The sequence below is a fragment of the Hylobates moloch genome, unplaced genomic scaffold (assembly GCF_009828535.3).
Source record: "Hylobates moloch isolate HMO894 unplaced genomic scaffold, HMol_V3 SCAFFOLD_5, whole genome shotgun sequence".
NCBI lineage: Eukaryota > Metazoa > Chordata > Mammalia > Primates > Hylobatidae > Hylobates > Hylobates moloch.
In genome coordinates this window covers 126959637-126983934 of record NW_026652280.1, presented here as the reverse complement: position 1 = coordinate 126983934, position 24298 = coordinate 126959637, and the positions used below count along the sequence as shown (strand labels likewise).

The 24298-nt window shown below is 41.3% G+C and overlaps 1 protein-coding gene and 1 pseudogene across 1 annotated transcript in view; both read left to right on the top strand.

Moving 5' to 3' along the window:
* Positions 1-11667: 11667 nt before the first annotated feature.
* LOC116468375 (large ribosomal subunit protein eL39-like) lies at positions 11668-11983 on the top strand (annotated as a pseudogene).
* A 7919-nt stretch (positions 11984-19902) lies between these two features.
* The window catches only part of AGL (amylo-alpha-1, 6-glucosidase, 4-alpha-glucanotransferase), a 71816-nt gene continuing 67420 nt past the window's right edge, over positions 19903-24298 (top strand). The window contains exons 1-2 of the mRNA XM_032155282.2: positions 19903-20383; positions 20942-21091. Of these exons, the coding sequence (XP_032011173.1) occupies positions 21010-21091 (82 nt within the window). The 5' untranslated portion in view covers positions 19903-20383; positions 20942-21009. The remainder of the gene's footprint in view (positions 20384-20941; positions 21092-24298) is intronic.

Sequence of the window (24298 nt, the reverse complement as noted above, 5' to 3'; positions counted from 1 at the left end):
CCTGGAAAAATGGTGACAATCCATCTCTACCAAAAATACAAAAATTAGCTAAGCATGGTGGTGTGTGCCTGTGGTCCCAGCTACTCAGGACAGCTGAGGTGGAAGGATTGCTGGAGCCCCAGAAGTCAAGGCTGCAGTGAGCCATGATCATGCCACTGCACTCTGGCCTGGGTGACAGGCCAAGACCCTATTTCATAAATAAATAAATATATATAAAAATAATTCTTAACAATTCAAAGAAACTAGTAACCTCAGTGCCAGAAAAATATTCTTATGTGCATATTTGCAGAGTCAGGTTTTCTTGTCAGATTAATATTTGGTATCATGTCCTCATAAAATTGAGTTCTTCAGAGTTTACAAGATCTTTTGTAATATATTGTTTTATTTACTTATTTCCCCCCTTAAGTATATACTCATGTGATATTTTCAAAGCTAAAATGATTCATTGTTATATAATCCTGAGCTTCCAAGACAAAGATGTTTGCTTTTACTGTCTGTTGTGAAAAAATTGTGTCTACATTTTAGGTATTTAATTCAGGAATTTAAATTTGAATATATTCTTCCAATTTGTAATAGTTTAACTCAAAGACTCTGACTTCACTCATTCTCTTTTAATTAACTCAACCAACATAAAATACTGTTTGAATTCTCCCAGAGTTAGGAAATCTCCTATTTCCTAGCATAGTCTGTACAAATAAAAATAGTGACTATATCTACATTCGGAATGTCTGTCCTGGAAAGAAATGAAATATAAGAAAAAAAATAGTGACTATAGCAAGGTTGTACAACTAAAAATAGTATAGTAGAATCACTTTTAAAATTATTTTCAAAGGGCAGAAGAAAAGAATATCAGCATTTAAATGTCAGTTAGGAGTGGGTAAACCTACAAATGAAATTTTTGTAAGAGAGAGAGAGAACAATCCAAGAGGTAAGAGGAAAATTAAGAAAATATTGTCATTGGAGGTAAGAGAAAATGTTTCAAGAAAGAAGAGGTAGTGGGGCCAGATGCAGTGGCTCACACCTGTAATCCCAACACTTTGGGAGGCCGAAGCGGGTGGGTCATGAGGTCAAGAGATCGAGATCATCCTGGCCAACATGGTGAAAACCCGTCTCTACTAAAAATACAAAAATTAGCCAGGTGTGGTTGCGGGTGCCTGTAATCCCAGCTACCTGGGATGCTGAGGCAGGAGGATCACTTGAATCCGGGAGGCAGAGGTTGCAGTGAGCTAAGATTGTACCACTAAACTCCAGCCTGGGCAGCGTAAAGACTTTGTGGAAAGAAAGAAAGAGAGAAAGAGAGAAAGAGAGACAGAGAGAGAGAGAGAGAGAGAAAGAAGGAAGGAAGGAAGGAACGAAGGAAGGAAGGAAGGAAGGAAGGAAGGAAGGAAGGAAGGAAGGAAGGAAGGAAGGAAGGAAGGAAGGAAGGAAGGAAGGGAAGTCAGGCAGGCAGGCAGGCAGGAAGGCAGGCAGGCAATGTCAGCTGCCAGTGAGATATTAAGATGAGAAATGGGATTTAACAATGTGAAAGTCATTAGTAATCTTAGCAGAAGTTGTTATAAAAGACTGAGCAATGGTTCTCAACCAGGGGTGATTTTTGCCCTGCAGGGGTCATTTGGCAATGCCTAAAGACATTATTGGTTGTCACTATTGGGGAGAGAGGACTGCTAATGGCATGGAGTGGATAAAGTCCAGGGGTGCTGCTAAATACCCTAAAATGCACAGGATGGTACCCCACACAAAAATAGAATTCCCCAGCCTCAAATGCCAATAGTGCTGAGGTCAAGAAATCCTGACATAGAGTGAAATAGGCAAAAATTAGAGTACAGAGACTTTAGAAGCGAGTAGAGGCAGAAACAGAAACAGCAAGTGTAGACAACTTTTGAAAAGTTTGCCTGTAAAGAGGAAGAACTCGGGCATTGGCTAGAAGGGAATGAGGGAATGAAATGAGAATTTTCTTTTTCTTTCTTTCTCTTAATTGGGAGAAAAATTGAGCCTGTTTTTTAAAGTGGCAATTGAGGGAGAGTTTGAATATAGAGATTAAAGATAATCTATAACTTTAGGCCCCAAGGTGAAATATGAATACAGCTAGTGACTGCAATCCATGTTACAAGTATGCAAACTGAAATACAGAGCAGTTAAATGAACTGTTCCAACACTAATTAATAACAGGGTACTCAGGGTCCAAGGCAGGACAAAGCTTTGATTATCACCAGTAAAATTGTTGTGCAAGATGGGTCTCTTTGTGATGGCCACCTGAGGTTCACCAGAGCTCAGGATTAATTTTACAATATCACTTTATAAAGTTTAAGAAATAGACAAACTCAAGGGGTCAGCAACGAAACAATTCACAGGTCCTTTGATTTTCCCACTGTTCCCATGAAGCAGTATGCAGGGGCCAGGATTATCTGATGGAGACTCAGTCTAGTATTCCAGGGAAGGGGCGCCACCCCACTGTTGCTCTCCTTTCTTACAGAGCAAGTAACTTTATCAGAAGAGATAATCAGACAACTTGAACATTCGGCAGTCTGGGTTGGCAGTTAGCAAGTTGGAGGAGGTGACTGAAAGCTAACTGTCCAGCACCCAAGAACAGTGGGGACCAAGGGAAGTTGTAGCTCCTGCAAGAGGGTGAAATAATGCCATCAGTTTTCTAGGAAGTTGAGTTTAAGCATGGCGTCTTCAACCAGTTGAAGAATAATTCCTGGTTCTAGGTAGTCCATTGGTTCAGGTAACCAAGAGTGAGCTACAGGAGACACTTTCAGACAATGCCACTCCTTGTTACGAAATTCTATATATCACTCAACAAATGACATTTAGAATAGCTTGTGCATATATTTCAGCAGACTTCTCTCATTTTATTTCTTCATCATCCTGTGTGGTTTTTAGAGAAAATGAAGAAACAAAGGATATGGCTTCAAAGTGAAGAGGATTCTTATGAAACAAACCATAATGTTGTTGGCACTTACCAACTAAAATGGTTTAAGCTTAACTTACAGAGAATATTTCTAAATGTGACTTCTGATACATAAGCAAAATTAGTATATATAAATACCTACATTCCAAAATGGTGACATGTTCCATGAGGGTCTTTTTTCTTTTTATAACAAAGATGGGGGAGAAAATAGAAAACAAAGCTAAAAAAACAGAAAGGAGAAAATGCCCAATAGAGAGTTTTTCCCCTTAATTGGCTTAGAGTTGTAGAATAAAATAACAGAAGACCTATGGCTAAGACATAGAAAATATAGCTACTGCTGGAAGAGATGAAATTTCTAAGGTCCCAACATTTCTATTATGTTGTGAAAAGTCAAACAAAACAAAAAGTTGGACTTGACAGAGAAAGCTACCAAGTAGTCTTTGTCTGTGGCATTTTTTATTTAAAAAGTACTCTAAAGCTACCTAAAAATATGCAATATTGAAATTAATGGGCAACTTGCCTTTTCTGATAGAATTCAACAATAAACGAACTTCAATATATCAATGTTCTTAAGGGAGATGCCATGGGAGGAAAAAAAATTCGTCAGGTTGATCACAGAGCAAATGTGTTCCTTGGAAGCTAAAGGTAATGCTTTGCCTCCAGAAAAATAAAAATCATCTTTGTTTTTTTTTTGAGATGGAGTCTCGCTGTTGCCCAGGCTGGAGTGCAGTGGCGCGTTCTCCGCTCACTGCAGGCTCCACCCCCCGAGGTTCACGCCATTCTCCTGCCTCAGCCTCCTGAGTAGCTGGGACTACAGGCGCCCGCCACCTCGCCCGGCTAGTTTTTTTTGTATTTTTAGTAGACATGGGGTCTCACTGTGTTAGCCAGGATGGTCTCGATCTCCTGACCTCGTGATCCGCCCACCTCGGCCTCCCAAAGTGCTGGGATTACAGGCGTGAGCCACCGAGCCCGGCCGACATTTTGATTTTAGTTTTACTATTAAGATATAACATGAGAGAACTAGAAAGTATCTCAAATTTTCATGACTTTTTAAGTTTTATTTTACAACATAAAAATTATTTTATAATATCAAAAGCCTTGAGAAGGAAAGAGATAAGTCAAGGGCCAGGTGCAGTGGCTCACCCAGCAAGCGGATCACCTGAGGTCAGGAGTTCGAGACCAGCCTGACCAACGTGGCAAAACCCCATCTCTACTAAAAAATACAAAAATTAGCCAGGTGCAGTGGCAGGTGGCTGTAATCCCAGCAACACAGGAGGCTGAGGCAAGACAATTGGTTGAACCTGGGAGGTGGAGGCTGCAGTGAGCCGAGGTCACACCACTGTACTCCAGCCTGTGCAACAGAGCAAGATTCTGTCTCAAAAAAAAAGGAAAGAGATAAGTCAAGATGTATGCTACAGAATAGGTTAAATAAAAATGGCATGATTTGCAAATCAGTTCAAAGGCTAAATTTTGAACTGGTTCCGAATTTAATGTATATTTCATACATTTGTACTTCAAAATACCATTATTATCAAATTTAGGCCGCATATATTTTTAATATGTAACCTTATTATGTTTCATTCTCTGTATAAATTATTTCCAGTAAAAGGCTTTTTTAAAAATAGAAAATAAAAACATATTAGTATTTTTCATGTAACCAATGAAGTAATTATTTACCTTGACAGAACATGTATTCTATGTTCATGTGATGGGGGGGCCTGCCCCTCCACACCTGTGGGTGTTTCTCGTCAGGTAGAGACTGAGAAAAGAAAGAGACACAGAGGCAAAGTACAGAGAAAGAAAAGTGGGCCCAGGGGACCAGCGCTCACTCACACCGGCACCGGTCTCTGAGTTCCCTCAGTATTTTTTTTTTTTTTAGACGGAGTCTCGCTCTGTCACCCAGGCTGGAGTGCAGTGGCACAATCTCGGCTCACTGCAAGCTCCGCCTCCCGGGTTCACGCCATTCTCCTGCCTCAGCCTCTCCGAGTAGCTGGGACTACAGGCGCCCGCCACCACACCCGGCTAATTTTTTTGTATTTTTAGTAGAGACGGGGTTTCACCTTGGTCTCGATCTCCTGACCTCGTGATCCGCCCGCCTCGGCCTCCCAAAGTGCTGGGATTACAAGCGTGAGCCACCACGCCCCGGCCATTCCCTCAGTATTTATTGATCATTATCTCTACCATCTGGGAGAGGGGGATGTGGCAGGACAATAGGGTAATAGTGGGGAGAGGGTCAGCAGGAAAACATGTGAACAAATGTCTCTGTGTTATAAACAAGGTTAGAAAAGGTGCTGTGTTTTGATGTGCACATACATAAACATATCTGGTACATTAAAGAGCAGTATTGCCGCCAGCAAAGGCGGTTTTCTCCTATCTCAGTAGATGGAACATACAATCAGGTACATTCCATTGCCCAGGGAGGAGCAGGAGACAGATGCCTTCCTCTTATCTCAACTGCAAAGAGGCCTTCCTGTTTTACTAATCCTCCTTAGCACAGACCCTTTACGGGTGTCAGGCTGGGGGATGGTCAGGTCTTTCCCTTCCCATGAGGCCATATCTCAGACTCTCACATAGGGAGAAACCTTGGACAATATCTGGCTTTCCTAGGCAGAGGTCCCTGCGGCCTTCCGCAGTGTATTGTGTCCCTGGGTACCTGAGATTAGAGAGTGGTGATGACTTTTAACAAGCATACTGCCTTCAAGTGCTTGTTTAACAAAGCACATCCTGCATAGCCCTAAATCCATTAAACCTTGAGTCAACACAGCACATGTCTCTGCTAGCACACGGTGCACAGGGTTGGGGGTAGGGTTACAGATTAACAGCATCTCAAGGCAGAATAATTTTTCTTAGTACAGAACAAAATGGAGTCTCTTATGTCTACTTCTTTCTACATAAACACAGTAACAGTCTGATCTCTCTTTCTTTTCCCCACATTCATGGAATAAACTTTCCAAAGTGCTGATTAATTTAATTTAATGTTCTGTTGAGTTTTTACTATGTTACATTTAAGATATACAAACCCTTTATCACTGTGTAAGCAGGAAAATGACTCCCACAGTCACTGTAAATTGAGAAGAGGGCTTTTTTTAAACCTCAGGTAGTTAAAATAGATTGGCCTTTGTAGTTACACCACTGACCTTTCCCCTAAGTTTACTTGGTCGGCCGTGGAATACTTTTTTCAAGTGCTCTGGAAAGTTAGGTTGCGTTGGTCATCAAACTGAGAATCTATACAGGTATCACTCATAGATTATACTTCATCTATTTTTATTTTCACACAATCTACTGTGTGATGACCTATATGAAATAATGCCCTGCTTTGAGAGGTTAGACAAGGTACTTTTATTTTCCAATTCAGGCTTTAATTACTGGTTAGCCATGTACCCTCAGACAATCTATCAACTTAACTCTTAAGAAGTGGATTGGCTGGGCGCAGTGGCTCACGCCTGTAATCCCAGCACTTTGGGAGGCTGAGGCAGGCGGATCACCTGAGGTCAGGAGTTCCAGACCAGCCTCAATATGGAGAAACCCCGTCTCTACTAAAAATACAAAATTAGCCAGGCATGGTGGTGCATGCCTGTAATCTCAGCTACTCGGGAGGCTGAGGCAGGAGAATTGCTTGAACCTGGAAGGCGGAAGTTGCGGTGAGCCGAGATCGCGCCATTGCACTCCAGCCTGGACAACAAGAGTGAAACTCCGTCTCAAAAAAAAAAAAGAAAAAAAAGAAGTGGGTAATACATGAGTCTATATAGCTTTGGAAAAAGAAAGCAATCAATTACAACATGGAGTACATGAGAGAGTACAGTCCTTTCTTAATACCAAACTCTAAACCTTTCAATTCAACAATACTTTGTCAAATGTCATAACTGCTCACTTTTGCACTATTTGTAGAACTTGAATGTTTTCATATTTATACTTCACAGTAAACTAACTATATGGAAGTTACTGAGTTTGATGTACTCTCTCTTGGGGAAAGGAGAGGGAAGAAAGAGCAAGAGATACACTGTTCTTGGATTCCTTCTCAAGATGTTATTGAGTGTTTTCTATACAACAGGCAATGTTTTAGGTGCTGGGGATTCCGGAGAAAAGATATTTTCTCCTCTCAATAAGCTCACCCTCTAGTAGGACAGACATTTAATTGTTAGTTCAGGATACCTGATGCATTGAATTCTGCCATTCTGAGAGCTTTGTTTTGACAGGTTTGTTTTCCACCCTTCTGAGCTGGGCAAAGGACACACAAAATCAGCTGTCAAATCAATTCCTATTCAAAACTGAGGAAAAAAAAAAACCCTAACCAAAGTTAATGAGAAGAGGCTGCTTTTCAAAAGACAGGAAATGCATCATGGTTAGCACTACACTAACCATAAATTTACCATGCTGCTATAAGATATAGCAAAATCAAGCCCTTTAGCCTTTCCTATGATACTTCAAAAAGGAAAAGAAAATGTGTATTCTTTAAAAAATAAAGAGGCCGGGCACTGTAGCTCACGCCTGTATTCCCAGCACTTTGGGAGGCCATGGCAGGCGGATCACTTGAGGTCAAGAGTTCAAGACCAACCTGGCCAACATGGTGAAACCCTGTCTCTACTAAAAATACAAAAATTAGCCAGGCGTGGTGGCGCACATCTGTAGTCCCAGCTACTTAGGAGGCTGAGGCAGGAGAATCACTTGAACCCGGGAGGCAGAGGTCGCAGTGAGCCAAGATCATGCCACTGCACTCCAGCCTGGGCAACAGAGTGAGAACTTTGTCTCAAAAAAAAAAGATTAAACAAAAAAAAAATCATCTCAATTGATGCAGAAAAAGCTTTTGACAAAATTCAACATCCTTTCATGATACAAACACTCAGCAAACTAGAAGAAAACTACCTCAACATAATAAAAGCCATATGTAAAAAAATCTACAGCAAACATCATACTCAATAGTGAAAGACTGAAAACTTTTCTTCTAAGGTCAGGAACAAAGCAAGGATAACCACTTCCACCACTTCTATTCAACATACTGAAAGTCCTAGACAGAACAATTGATCAAGACAAATAAATAAAAGGTTCATCCAAATTGAAAAGGAACAAGTAAAATTATCTCTGTTCACAGATGTGATATGTAGGAAACTCTAAAGATACCACACACACACACACACACACACAGTTAGAATAAATGAATTCAGCAAAGCAGCAGGATACAAAGTCAATGCACAAAAATCAGTTGCATTTTGATACACTAACAATGAGCAATCTGAAAGGAAATTAAGAAAACAATTCTATTTAAAATAGCATTTAAAAACTTAGGAATTAACTAAACTGAGAAGAGACCTGTACACTGAAAACTATAAAACATTGCTAAAAGAAATTAAGAAAGATATAAATAAATGGAAAACCATCCCATGGTTCATGGATTAGAAGATTAATATTGTCAAAACGTCAGTACTACCCAAAGTGATCTACAGATTGACCTTTTTTTTTTTTACAGAAATAGAAAAATCAGTTTTAACATTCATATGGAATCTTAAGGGACCCTGAATAGCCAAAACAATCTTGAAAAAGAAGAATAAATTGGAGGACTTACATTTCCTGATTTTAAAACTTACTACGAAACTTTGGTAATTGAAACAGTGTGGTACTGGCATAAAGACAGATATATAGATAGACAAATGAAATAGAATAGACAGCCCAGAAATAAACCCCAGTATATGTAGTCAAATGTTTTCCAACAACAGTACCAAGACTATTCAGTGGGGAAAGGACAGTCTTTTCAACAAATAGTGCTGGGAAAACTGAATAGCCACATGCAAAATAATGAAAATGGACTGTTACCTAACCCCATATACAAAAATTAATTCAAAATGAATCATAGACCTAACAAAAGAGCTAAAACTATATAATTCTTAGAAGAAAATATAGGGCAAAACTTCATGATATTGAATTTGGCAATGAATATGATACCAAAGACACAGGCAAAAAGCAAATAGATTGATTGGATTTCATTAAAATGTAAAACTTTTGCGCTTCAAAGGACACTATCAATAGCATGAAAAGAGAGCGTACAGAATGGGACAAAATATTTTAAAATCATACATCTGACAAGGGATTAATATCTAGAATATGTAATGAACTAATCTAAAACTCAACAACAACAACAAAAATTCAAAAGTGGGCAGAGGACTTAAATAGACATGTTTCCAAAAGATTTACAAATGGCCAGTAAGCACATAAAAAAATGTTCAACATCACTACCTATTAGGGAAATGAAAATCAAAAACACAATGAGATACCATCTCACAACTACCAGGATGGCTACTACAAAAAAAACCAAAAAATAGAAAATAAGTGTTGGTAAGGATGTGGAGAAATTGAAATCTTTGTGCACTGTTGATGGGAAGATAAAATGTTACGCCACTGTTGAACACATTATGGTGGTTACTCAAAAAGTTAAAAATAGAATTACTGTATGATCCAGCAATTCTACTTCTGGGCATGTACGCAAAAGAATTGAAAGTATGATCTCAAAGAGATCATTGTATACCCACTGATATGGTTTGGCTGTGTCCCCATGCAAATCTCATCCTGAATTTCCACATGTTGTGAGAGAGACCCGGTGGGCGGTAATTGAATCATGGGGGCAGGTCTTTCCCTGCTGTTCGCGTGTTGGTGAATAAGTCCCACGAGATCTGATGGTTCTATAAGGGGAAGTTTCCCTGCACAAGCTCTTTCTTTGCCTACTGCCATCCATGTAAGATGTGACTTGCTCCTCCTTGCCTTCCACCATGATTGTGAGGCCTCCCCAGCCACATGGAACTGTAAGTCCATTAAACCTCTTTCCTGTATAAATTACCCAGTCTTAGGTATGTCTTTATCAGCAGTGTGAAAACAAACTAATACACTTACATTCGTAATAGCATTATTCATAAGAGCCAACAGCAAACCACATGTCCATTAACAGATGACTAAACGTGGTATGTACACAAAACGGAATACTAGACAGCCTTAAAAAAGTAATCCTAGGCCAGGCATGGTGGCTCATGCCTGTAATCCCTGCACTTTGAGAGGCCCAGGTAGGTGGGAAGATTGCTTGAGTCCAGGAGTTCGAGACAGGCCTGGGCAACATTATGAGAACTCATCTCAACAAGATAAATAAATAAAAATAAACAAAATTAGCTAGGCATGGTGGCATGAGCCTATAGTCCCAGCTATTTGGGAGGCTGAGGGGGAGGATACTTGAGCCTGGAAGGATGAGGCTTCAGTGAGTCAAGATCATGCCACTGCACTCCACCCTAGGCAACAGAGTGAGATCCTGTCAAAAAAAAAAAAGAAAGAAAGAGAAAAGAAATACTATCACATGCTACAACATGGATGAACCTCAATAATTTGCTAAGTGAAAAAAACTACTGTATGGTTTTATTATATGAGGTACCTAGAGTTATCAACATCATAGAGACAGAAAGGAGTAGTTGCCAGGAGTTTGGAAGGGGGGAATGGTGCATTATTGTTTCTGATATAATGAAGTTAGTATTTCTAAAGATATTAATGCACTTTCTTATTTGCCTTTGCAATATGCAAGACTTTCTCCATTCAGCCTAAGACACCCATCTGCCTCTGTAGGAGATTTGGATTGTTATAAAATAAATGCATAGAGGAAGGAGAGTTAATGTTTAACACCTGACATTCAAAATAGGATTTTGCAGCAAGACTATGGGCGTTTTTTAGAAACAAAAAAATTTCTAAAGGAAACTCATTCTCTTAAGAAGAGGTTTGAAAGATTGTAAAGATGAGAAAACCTAAAGAAAAGAGGAGGCGAAGGAAACGGTCTGATGTGTCATGACAGAAGCAAGTCAGATAGGTTGAGGGGATTACTAGATTATAAATTCCATGCAGGCAAGGATTTTTGTGTGTTTTGTTCATTACTGTATCCCCAGTGCATAGAACAGTGCTCAGTACACAGCAAACACAGTGTTTACTGAAGGCACACAGGGCTTTTTGTTCTGCTCCCTGTTCTGAACTCTGGTTGCAGAATGCTATACTGGGCAAAAAGGGTGCGGGGGTTGGGGGGGTCCAAAAAGAGGGATCCTAGAATGATTAAGAGGGTAAAGCAAGATCAGTTACAGATAGGACCTGGGTTTCAGCTCCAGTACACATTTTATAGATCCACCATGACAGAGTTGAGGTGATTCCAGCAAACGCTTATCAAATGGATGTCTTGGGCCTTGGACCAGGCAGAGAACATTTTAGGTACTCAGAGAGGGGTCTGCAGTGAAAGTTGGATCAAGAAAGGCTGAGACAGTAGGGGAGGAGGATGCCTTTAGACTCTGGCCAAGCCAGGAAAGAATGACCAGGAAGTTATCAGCTACAGACATCCATAGTTTGTGCCAACAGGATAACCAGGAACAGGACTAGACAGATATACATTAGGTGATGCCAGCCCCTGCACAATGACCAGTTCAAGGTCACAGAGTTCAAATCCCCTAGTGCAACCAATTCATGTGAGATCCTGCTCCTTGTACTAGACATCTCTTAGAACAAAGTAGAGAGAGAAAGGGGCGTCAAAACAATAGAACAATGATTTCAAAGAGACTGGGTTAAAGAGATTATTTAAATAATTGGCTCAGAATTAGTTTCCAACCAGATTAGACTAAAATTATTTTTGTTTTCCCACACCTACCTAGCAGTTAGGAAATGGTAAAGGAAATCGGAGAAGCTTTTAAGAATAAAATATACCGTCTTCCTTTCTCTGCCATCAAGGTGTGTGCTTGACTCTGCTTCTTGCCATGTCTTCTCACAAGACTTTCAGGATTAAGCATTTCCTGGTCAAGAAACAAAAGCAAAATCATCCCATCCCCCAGTGGATCCAGATGAAAACTGGTAATAAAATCAGGTAGAACTCCAAAAGGAGACATTGGAGAAGAATCAAGCTGGGTCTGTAAGGAATTACACATGAGATGGCACACATATTTATGCTGTGTCAAGGTCACAACCATCTTAACCATATCAAGCTGAAAATGTCACCACTATCTGGACAGTTGGACATGTTTTATTGTGAATATATATTTTTTTCTCTGTGTATGTGCTGTTTGTGCACTGGTAGGCCGGATTCAGTAATAAATATGTGAGACTTTTCATTTCAAACAAACAAAAAGAATAAAATATACATTTCTTAGTATATCTAAGTAGTGTAAATAATTTTATAAATGGTCGGGCGCGGTGGCTCACGCCTGTAATCCCAGCACTTTGGGAGGCCGAGGCGGGCGGATCACGAGGTCAGGAGATCGAGACCATCCTGGTTAACACGGTGAAACCCCGTCTCTACTAAAAATACAAAAAATTAGCCGGGTGCAGTGGCGGGCGCCTGTAGTCCCAGCTACTCGGGAGGCTGAGGCAGGAGAATGGCGTGAACCCGGGAGGCGGAGCTTGCAGTGAGCCGAGATTGCGCCACTGCACTCCGGGCTGGGCGAAAGAGCGAGACCCTGTCTCAAAAAAAAAATAATAATAATAATAATAATAATAATAATTTTATAATTCTGTTTTCCAGAGACAGAAAACACAGCCCTGTCTTAAGAAATCTAGTGGGATAATGAGTTATTACACAACATGGCACAACATATCCACAGCAAAGGAACTCCAGGGAGCACCTAACCTAGACCCATGGGAGGGAGGGCACGGCAGGCAGAGACTTCCTGAAGGAGATATCTAAGATGATAGAGTCTTAGATTAGCGAGAATATCCTAAAATCAAGAAAACAGACTCACTGTTGGCATAGCCATATATGAACTCAACAACATTCCAATTCAATTTAGAAAACCTTATTGATTACCAGGCCATGGACGTAGCATCAGTGCCTCAGATGTAGGGTTTACCGAACAGAATCACTGAGCATGCAATTGAAGTCACATTCCTTCACTTGCTCACTATGTGAATCTCAAACAAGTTACATAACTTTGGGGACTCAGTTTCCTTGTCTTTATAGTGGGGGTAATAATAGTGTTGTTCTGGAAATTGAGTTAACTTAGAACAGTACCTGGCACCTCCTAAAAGCTCATTAATATTAGTTGTTACCATTTATAGAGCATGTATTATTTTCAAAACATTTCAGACATTTTATTTTTGTGATCCTTGGTAGATAAATAACAGCTGAGGAATTAGTGGCTAAAAGAGGTTAAATGACTTATATTATGTTTGATGAAAATACTTTTCCCTAATTCCTGTTTTCTTTGAAGAGAGAGTGTCCCAAAACAATATCTTGGATTTTCTTTGCCCTTTAACTTGCTCCATTCCTGAGGAGGAAAAGTGATTTCTCTGGTTGGGAAATTGGGGAAGAATAACTGTGAGCTTGGCTCACCTCTATCCCTCTTCTTTTTTAAGAGTGACCATGAAGTGACCAAGCACGATTCTTCCAGTCCTTCTGTGACTGGGAGAAAGTTGGCCCAGTTCTAGAGTTTAGTTTTAGCAAACTCATTTGTCTGACAGATCTAAAGCTTCATTCTCCAACAGAACTTTTTTTTTTTTTCAGTGTGGTCAAGCTCATTAAATAATCAGTCTCTCCCCCACCCCCATCCCTTGGAGGCATTCCTCCAAGAGCCTTCCATTCTCATGCTGCAAACTGTATCACTTTGATAACAATTAAATTTTAAAATAAAATACCACGCAAACTGTGTCAGAGACTACTAGTTGTCTACCAAAATTATTCTTTCTTTCCTGAACAAAACCTGGGTTTTAGCTAGTCTCATTGCCACCTACATAAAGGTTACATTTGTATGTACATTGGGATTAAGTTTTAATTAACATGAGACAAGCAGAAATGTACAGTATTTTCAATAATTATCCTTAAAGGAAGAAGGTTCGCCCTTCTTTTTCTCTTCTTCCACCCTGATGCCTGAATTTGGATATGACAGCTGGAGTTCTGGCAGGCTTATTGTACAACGAAGATGAGATCCACACACAAAAGGGAGGAAGCTATGGGCTGAAAGGAGCCTGGGTTCCTGATGACTTTACAGAGCTGCCTCACCAGCTTTGAAGAGCTTACCGCTAGCCTTTTTTTTTTTTCAAGACGGAGTCTCACCCTGCCTGTCGCCCAGGTTGGAGTGCAGTAGCATGATCTCGGCTCACTGCAGCCTCTGCCTCCTGGGTTCAAGGAATTCTCCTGCCTCAGCCTCCTGAGTAGCTGAGATTACAGGGGCACACACCAGCAGGCCAGGCTAATTTTTGCATTTTTAGTACAGACCAAGTTTTGCCATGTGGGCCAGGCTGGTCTCAAATTCCTAACCTCTAGTAAGATTTTCCCACCTGGGCCTTCCAAAGTGCTGGGATTACAGGGGTGAGCCACTGGGCCCAGCATCCTCTACACTTTTATGTGAGAGAAAATATGTGAGAGTGGCTCTTGTTTAAGCCACTTTTGTTGTGTGTTCCTGCCATCTGCAGCTGAGGTGATGCTAACAAATACAGCAAATCAGCTTGAAGTCCCCCTTTCCTGGTCTTTTCTCTTCAACTAGACTGCCAACCCTAAGCCCTCATTTATGGAAACTCTGGAGCTCACAATTTTAACAAGCTGCCGAGACCAGCTCGGTAGGGGAGACCCTAACCCAGCGGTACTAGAGGAATTAAAGACACACACACAGAAATATAGAGTTGTGGAGTGGGAAATCAGGGGTCTCACAGCCTTCAGACCTGAGAGCCCCGAACAGAGATTTACCCACATATTTATTAACAGCAAATCAGTCATTAGCATTGTTTCTATAGATATTAAATTAACTAAAGTATCCCTTAAGGGAAATGAAGGGATGGGCCGAATTAATTGAATAGGTTGGGCTATTTAACTGCAGCAGGAACACGCCCTTAAGACACAGATCCTCAGGCTTTTGTTTATGGCTTAAGAATGCCTTTAAGTGGTTTTCCGCCCTGGGCGGGCCAGGTGTTCCTTGCCCTCATTCCCGTAAACCCACAACCTTCCAGCTTGGGTGTTATGGCCATTATGGACATGTTACATTGCTACAGAGATTTTATTTATGGCCAGTTTTGGGGCCAGTTTGTGGCCAGGCTTTGGGAGGCTTGCTCCCAACAACAAGCAGCTAAATTTATTTGCAAGAGTAAATGATTTCGTTTTTAAATTGGGGCCAAACAACATTTTAAAGATCTACTCTAAGAAAAAAGGAAAGATCACCACTAAAAAAAGCCTCTTGAATATCCTCCTGTCATGCATGCAAAGCATTCCATACATTGTTTTTGACTAATTTATTATATCAGTCATTAGGAATTTTTAAAGGACTTTTTCTATGCAAACTCTAAGAGCTCAAGTTTTGTTTTGAATAGAAATACAACCATATTTACCGCTATTTATGTACATCTCAATACATTTTCTAATAAATATTTATTGTATACTGACTAATCCTCATTTCATTCTTAGGTTCTACCTTTTCTCTGTTTTCTAATTCGGGCTGAAACATTAGGCTCTGATTTTGCTCTCTGAATTCACTCTTATATCTCCTCTTCACAAAGTAAGAAACTTTCTGGAACCTTTGGCCTTCATCTGATTTGTCTGACTACCATCTTGAACCCAGCAAGGACAACTAGATGTAACCCCTTCTTTTTTAAAAAAACTATTATTAAAAGTCTACCATATGCTAAGTGCTAGAATAGATGCTTCAAATGCTTTCTTTTTTTCTTCTAATCTTCATGCCAAACTTGCAAGTGAGGTCTTGTTCTCTCCATCTTATGGGTGAATGAATTGTGATTCAGAGTGATTAAAACGAATCCAAGGTTTGTTTGCCTCTAAAGTCTGCTTTCTATCTCATTTAAAAAAAAATCTCCGATTTTCCATACCTCTGTATCATTATATTCAAGTCTTCCACTTCTCCAGCTTCAACTCTATTTCTTTTCCCAGCTTCCCTTTTGCTTCTCACTGGCTGTATCTGGATATTTCAGAAGCACAGAATAAGTTGTTCAATTTAGAAGGGATTCTGAAAACACAACTCCAAATTTTACAAAGTAAAATTATTACATGATAATAATGGTGCACTATAAAATAAAGTGCACAGAAAATGCCGAAGAATATAAAAACCAAATATAAGGCAGCCCCATCCATTTCAGATCCACAAGGTCACAGGATTGGGACCTAATTATAAATAATAACCCAAATAACTCTTTTCCTTTCAGAAAGCATACACACATACACACAACGCTGGAGAAAGTCTTTTCCAACTACAGTCCTCCTCCCACTCCCCAAATGCATTAACATCAATGTTTTAGAAAGCACTAGAGTCACTGCCAAATAGTTGAGGTTATCCATCAGATGTTCCTCAAGGCGAGCCTTCTCCTGACAACTACAGCATGAGATTATTGTGTATATATAGATCACTGTCATGCACAGGACAGGCACACGACAAATGTGCATTAAAATGAAGGCTGCACATGGCACCACTGTAGCCCTAGACTGCAAATTCATTGGCATTCCAAGAACTTCACAAATAGTACAATAATGTGACTTTTCTTTTTCAAAAAGGAGACTATGTAGCTTGTAAAATTAATCTTAGAGGCACATCATATTAATCATGGTTCCATTACTTAGCAGTCTTCATTTTCATTCAAAATATGAAATTTCCAAGATTAAGATGATTTGGATTTACACATCTTGTAAAATTCAAGCATTCGTATGAGAATAAATCACTACTAAAGGAATTGATGTCATCAATCTCTTTTACTCCTTATATCTAATTGCAACACTGGGCATTAAAGTGAGAGTTTTACTGGAGAAAGGACAGCAAGAAAGGCTAATTTTGGAGCCCTGGAGAACAGTGATCAACAGGAGGGCAGTGTAATGAGATAGTTATAGGAGAGACTGAAAGTGGGAGGGGGCATGGAAAGGGAGAACTTGAAGACAAACATAAATGTGATCTGTTTTCACAACATGGTCATGGCCTCACTCTGCTAACATATGTATGTACACTAGTACTTAGTCTCTATCAGGCACAGTTCTAAGCCCTCATTTACTTAACAATAGATACTACTTTCGGCTGGGCGCGGTGGCTCACGCTTGTAATCCCAGCACTTTGGGAGGCTGAGGCGGGCGGATCACGAGGTCAGGAGATCGAGACCGCGGTGAAACCTCGTCTCTACTAAAAAATACAAAAAAATTAGCCGGGCGTGGTGGCGGGCGCCTGTAGTCCCAGCTACTCGGGGAGGCTGAGGCAGGAGAATGGCGTGAACCCGGGAGGCGGAGCTTGCAGTGAGCCGAGATTGCGCCACTGCACTCCAGCCTGGGCGACAGAGCGAGACTCCGTCTCAAGAAAAAAAAAAAAACAATAGATTCTACTTTCATCCCCATTTTACAGTTGGAAAAACCAAGGCCCAAAGAGGTTGAGTACCATCCAAAGCTTCACAGCTAGTTAGTGGCAGAGCTGGGATTCAACACCAGGCACCACCTCATAATCATGAATTATCATTTTACACAGCATGCAATCTAGAACAATTACTTTCAATCTTGTTTTTAACCATAATCCTTCCAGTAAGAATACATGACTCAGTACACCAAAACATAAGTAACAGAAATAGAAGTTTTATGAAATAATACTTTTACCAAATGTAATGCATTTGGTAGTCCCAGCTACTGGGAATGGATGAGGAAGGCTGAGGGAGGAGGTTGAGGCTGCAGTGAGCCATGATTGCACCACTGCACTTCAGCCTGGGTGACAATGAGACCCTGTCTCAAAAAGTAAAATAAAATAAAATAAAATAAAGTAACTTTTTCTATTGGTTATATGTTGAAATGATGTCTTGGATATACTGAGTTAAGTAAATTATATTGCTAAAATTAATTTTACCTTTTTCAAAAAACTTTCTTTTCTTTTCTTTTCTTTTCTTTTTTGAGACAGTCTCGCTCTATCACCCAGGCTGAAGTGCAGTGACATAATCTGGGTTCACTGCAACTTCCACCTCCCAGGTTGAAGCGATTCTCCTGCCTCAGCCTCCACAGTAGTTGGGACTACAGGCATGTGCCACCACGCCTGGCTAATTTTTGTATTTAAAAAACTTTTTTTAATGTGGCTACTTGAAAATTTTAAATGACCTATGTGGCACTCAATATTTCCATTGGACAGTGCTTTCTGCTTGTTCAGGCCAAAAACCTTGGAGTCGTCCTTGACTCCTTTCTCCACTAGCCAATCCTGTAGGTTCTACCTTCAAAATAGTCCAGAATTCAGCAACTACACCACCTGCTATACCACCTCCCCCCATCACCCCCAACCCCCCGACACACACAAAACACATACAAGTCACTTTCTCTTGCCTGGATAACTAAAATAGCCTTCTAACTGGTCTCCTTGCTTCCTTCCTTGCTACACTCTACAGTTTATTCAACTATTTCCCATAAAGTTGTGGAGCGATCCTTTTAAAAGGTCAGATTATGTCACTCCTCTGTTCAAAATCTCCATGGCTTTTTTTCTAAAGTTTAAAAGCCCAAGTCCTTGCAATGGTCTACAAAGCCTTAAAAGATCTGGTTACCCATCTGTGCTCCTGACCCCTTCTCCTGCCCCATCTGTCTGTCCTAATCTCTTACCACTCTCTTCTTCACTCAGCTGCGGTGACCTTCTTCGGTTCACCAAGTATGCTCCTGCCTCATGGCCTTTGTACTTCCTATACCTCTACAGGTAACCCTCTACCCTAGACTTCTTCTTTCTCGCAGTTTGGCATCACTTTACTGAACGTTATATTTAGAAATGCAAACCTCTCTCTGCTTACTCTTCCACACTTCCCCCTTCCTATTATATATAGGATATAACATATCCTTCTTGTTATATAGGATATATTATATCCTGTATAATTTATTTAATTTATCTGTCTCCCACCAATAAAATGTAGGAGCTCCTTGAGGGCACTGACTGTTTTATTGCTGCATTCCCAGCACCTTATGTGCCTGGCAAATAGTAGGGGCCAGAAAATGAGCTGTGGGTTCCCAAAGTCAGTTACGGACCATTTGCAACTAGCCATTCTCAGAAATCTATAGAAACAAACAAATACTTCAGTATGGTTTTTTTTTTTAACCTATATCCTCTTTGGGCCTACAGTCATCCCACAAGAAAGAATGCAGGAATTTTCTCCACACCCCACAAGTCTTAGTTAACCAAATCTCTTGTCCATTTTCTCATGACCATTAGGAGCCCTCCAAAAGCCCTGGAAGATGGGTTTTCCTTTACCCTCAGGCATTAAATCTCCTTAAGCATCTGCAAAAAGTTCTGAGTTACTGGCCTAACATAAGTGCAGCTTAATCTCAGACGATCTCCGGGTCTATCTAGTGTACATTAGGTACACCCGGACACCGTTAAGCATCAGTGGTGTTTGCACTCTCGATGGTTTGCAAACTGGCCACACCTTACCTACTGGATCTGCATTCAGGAACATGTGTCCTGTCTGTTAGCACTAGAAATGACGCACACGTAGAGGCCGGGCGCGGTGGCTCACGCCTGTAATCCCAGCACTTTGGGAGGCCGAGGCGGGCGGATCACGAGGTCAGGAGACAGAGACCATCCTGGCTAACACAGTGAAACCCCGTCTCTACTAAAAATACAAAAAAATTAGCCGGGCGTGGTGGCGGGCGCCTGTATTCCCAGCTACTTGGGAGGCTGAGGCAGGAGAATGACGTGAACCCCGGGGGGGCGGAGCCTGCAGTGAGCCGAGATCGCGCCACAGCACTCCAGCCTGGGCGACAGTGAGACTCCATCTCAAAAAAAAAAAAAAAAAAAAATGATGGACACGTGTTGGATGGAATGTCACGGCCCCTTATTTTAGACACTTAGAAATCAGGGCTCTGAGAACTTAGGCCAAGTAAAAATTATCAGAACAAAGAAACAAAACACGTGGTGGTACAAAAGGCACCAGAAGCCAGGTCGTTTGCCCCTCACCATTCAGCCCTTCCCACCAAAATATTCTATTGTGCAGCTCAACCTAGCTCGCAGCCGGTACCGCGGTATTTTAATATGCAACCGTGAGCTCGCAGGCTGTTAAAGGAAGGCCGCGCCTTGGCCGCTGCACCTTCCCCGTGGCGGGGAGAAAGCGCAGCTCCGGGACTCGGCCGCAGCCGGCTCCAGGTCCCCCGGCCCGGAGTGGACTGAGACAGTGCAGTGCCCACGCTCTCGCGAGACTAGCGGTCGGGGCGGGCGGGTCGAGCCTCCCGGAAATGGGCCAGTGGTACGGTCCGCTCCCACCTGGGACGAGTGCGCGCACGGCCCGGTGGGGTCCCGGGTGTGCCCAGGAACCCGCGCGAGGCGGAGTCGCTGAGACTGCCTGCTCCTCACCCAGCTGCCTCGGCCCTACCCCGGTCGCCCGCCGCCCCTCCCTTTGCCCTTCACGGCGCCCGGCCCTCCTTGGGCTGCGGCTTCTGTGAGCGGCTGGGCAGCCAACCTTTCCCCTTCTGTTTCTCCGCGTCCCCTCCCCCCGACCGTAGCACTAGAGTCGCGGGTCCTGCAGTGCCCGAGAAGCCGCACGTATAACTCGCTCGGCGTAAGTGCTAGGAATGCCGCTGGCCTCGCGGGGAAACGCATTCTTTCTATCTATAGCTCACTCTGTACATCTTCTGTCTACGGCAGCTATTCCAGAGGCAACAACTGCTTCCCTGTGTTCTCATCTCCCCATTGGTGGCTGGCGACCCGAATTTGGGAATGGGGAGATCGCCCACCTGTTATCTTTGAGCAGACTAATCTCTTGTAAGCAGAAGTGCCATTCGGAGTCTCCAGAGCCCCGTAGCTTGGGGCTGGGAATGTCCCCCTGACTTCAGGCTTTCCTAGTGTATTGCTTTTCTCTGAGAATGCTCTAGGTTTTTAATTTTTTAATTGTAAGAATCTATAATACAGCATTTTTATTTCGGTCTTATTCGTTGTGCTCAAAGGCAGGAAACAACTATTAATTTGCCCTCTCGAATCTTATTAGTTATAAGATTCATTCTCTTTCATTGCTCTGCTAGGCATAAAACGCACTTCGAACATGTAAGTGCCGCTGTCAGCTCTGGAGAGTTTAAGGCAGTAGTTATTTTCGATATTTTAACTCCTTTTTGTTTCATAGGGGTAACTCATTCGACTGTGGAGTTCTTTTAATTCTTCTGAAAGATTTCAAATCCTCTAGAAGCCAAAATGGGGCACAGTAAACAGATTCGAATTTTACTTCTGAACGAAATGGAGAAGCTGGAAAAGACCCTCTTCAGACTTGAACAAGGTCAGTAGCAGGTTGTTTGATTTGCTCATTTGCGTCTTTTAAACTTTTAATTCATTGGCAGTCCTGTTAAATTTTTTAAAGCTTTAAGATAAATATTATTTCCAAGGATCTAAAACTTGATTTGTGCAAAGATGGTGCTGTGTTTTCCATATATCACTAATCAATGTTGATTTGAATTAAGAATATTTTATATCCCTCATGTTAGGAGAAGGATAAAATAGTTCACTTTTCTCTGCATACTAATTCCCACTTAAGATTGAAGTTAAATATATGATCAGAAGATTGACCATATTATTTCTAATAACATTTACTATTAAAAGTTGGTAAATTACTTCGTATGTAATTTTGCTTTGGGTATGCATGTAGTTTTGCCTTTATATAACTGTCTCTTTTCCTTTGTTGAACCTTTGAATTGACAAACTAGATTGCAGCAAAAAGTATAGTAAACTATTGTTTATGTATATCAAAAACCTCTCAAATGTGGAGTAGGTAAAAGCTGAAAATGTTTTCCTACCAAATAAAAAGTGCAATAACTCATCTGGTTATGTTGAAATATAGTGGATCTGTATTTAAAAGATCAAATTACTTTTCTACAAAGCTAGTTAATAGATGTTTTATTTTCTCAGCCTTTGTAATTTTTCAACATTGAAGAAGTGTAATATATGAAAAATACAGTCCCCCTTATTAATGTACCAAATGGATGTTGATAGTCATAAACATTTCAAAGGAATTTTTAAATTTCCCTGATGTTTTAAGAGTTAACTTTTTGAAAAAAAATTTCACACATACAATGTGTTATCTTCATGCCAAATCCGCGTCTTTTTCCAACTATGGCATTTAAAAACACTGAGTACCTACTCCATTTTTGGCTTTCCTGAGTCTGCACTTCTCTGGTTTTGATTTCTTTTTCCCCCTACCCTGTCGCATATTCTTGTCAACTTGGTGTCTCTTGCTGGGCTCTCTTCCCTTCACTTTTTAATTAATTATGGGTATCTGCTAGGAATTCTTTCTTTTTCTGTTCTCCTTCAAAGAATTAGTTACAGTCTCATGGCCTCAACTGTTGCCTCTGTGCTGATGACTACTTTTGGAGGAAAGGCCTTGAGCTTTCTTCTTGGAAACTTTCGACGTTTGATGACAAGGGTAGATCTAGAGCCAGAATTCTCCTGGCTCTGCTGCTAACAATCTGACTTGGGGCAAGTTACATTAATTCTGAGCATTCATTTCTTTTTTTTTTTTTTTCCTTTTCTCTTTTTCTGAGACAGAGTCTTACTCTGTTGCCGAAGCTGAGTGCTGTGGCATAATCATGGCTCAGTGCGGCCTCGACTTCCTGGGCTCAAGCAATTCTCCTGCCTCAGCCTCCCAAGTAGCTGGGACTACAGGCATGCATGACTATGCCCCGCTAATTTTTTTTTTTTTTGAGACGGAGGATTGCTCTGTCACCCAGGCTGGAGTGCAGTGGCCCGATCTCGGCTCACTGCAAGCTCCGCCTCCCGGGTTCACGCCATTCTCCTGCCTCAGCCTCTCCCAGTAGCTGGGACTACAGGTGCCCGCCACCACGCCCGGCTAATTTTTTTGTATTTTTAGTAGAGACGGGGTTTCACCGTAGTCTCGATCTCCTGACCTCGTGATCCGCCCGCCTCGGCCTCCCAAAGTGCTGGGATTACAAGCGTGAGCCACCGCGCCCGGCCTTTTTTTTTTTTTTTTGATTGTAGAAACTGGGTCTCACTATGTTGCCCAGGTTGATTTTGAACTCCTGGACTCAAGCAACCCTCTCTCTTTGGCCTCTCAAAGTACTGGGATTACAAGCATAAGCCACCGGGCATGGCTCCAATTCTGAGCATTAATTTCTTTATTGGTGAGATGAAAGTGGTAATTTCTGTTCTTCTACCTTTCTAGGTTTTGAGACTCAAAAGTAATAATACATGAATTTTTAGTGATAAAGCCCTAAATAAATATAAGGCATTGATATGAATCACTCCATGTATTCTCACCCTGGACCTTGGCTTCAACCTGATATTATGCAATAGAATAGTATTAGGATAGCTCAACTTGGATATGCTTAAATCTAGCATGTCCAAAAATATCCTCTCCCCATTCTCAATCCTTCTTTATTTCTCAGCTTCCCTGTTTATTTCGTGGCATCTCCATTTTTATAGTTCCCAGGGTAGAAACCTTATATTTTTTGATGATTTCTTCTGTTTTCCTGCAGTCTCTTTTTAAGCTTGCAATTTCTTTCCAAATATCTCTGATTGCCTGTCTATTCTGTATGGCTGAATATAGATGCCAGAATAATCTTATACAATCTCTTCCCTTTTTTATTAAGTGGTACGTATAAAATCAAATTTAAATACCTCTCTCTGACTTCCAAGACATTCTGTAATGAGACTACACCTTCCTTAGCCAAAATTGTATCTCATTATTCTCCGTCATTAATGTCATAGATCTTTACAGTTGCCCAAGTCATTTCTGTTAATTCCCTTCTCAGCAGTTTTTTTCATGCCTGTCCTTATACCTGTACTCCCAGCAGATTCCTTTATATCTGTTAAATCCCATTTACTGTCAGTCTATGTGTTGCCTAAGTTTCAACTTTCAGCTAGAATATCACCTCCTTTGTGAAGTCTTTGCCTAATTTTTCACTGTCTGCTTCGTTTGATTTACAGTTACACAATGAGCACAGAACTATTAAGTGCCGAATAATGAAGCAGTGTCTAAAAGCTTGTTAGTCTTACAGTGTCAGACTAGGGTTTAACATCTGTGAGAATTGATGAGGGCAGGTGACTCACAATGTAATCTCAGTGCTTTGGGAGGCTGAGGCTGGAGGACCACTTGAGGCCAGGAGTTCATGGTCAGCCTGGACAACATAGTAAGACTTTATCTCTACAAAAAAAGAAACAAAATTAGCTGGTCATGATGGTGCTTTTCTGTGGTCCCCAGCTACCTAGGAGGGTGAGGCGGGAGGATCTCTTGAGCCCAGGAGTTAAAGGCTATAGTGAGCTATGATCCCACCATTTCACTCCAGCCTGGGTGACAGAGTGAGACCCTATCTTTAAAAAACAAAAATAAAGGGCCAAGCACGGTGGCTCACGCCTATAATCCCAGCACTTTGGGAGGCCGAGGCAGGTGGGTCACCTGAGGTCAGGATTTCGGGACCATCCAGCCTGATCAACATATTGAAACCCCTTCTCTACTAAAAATACAAAAATTAGC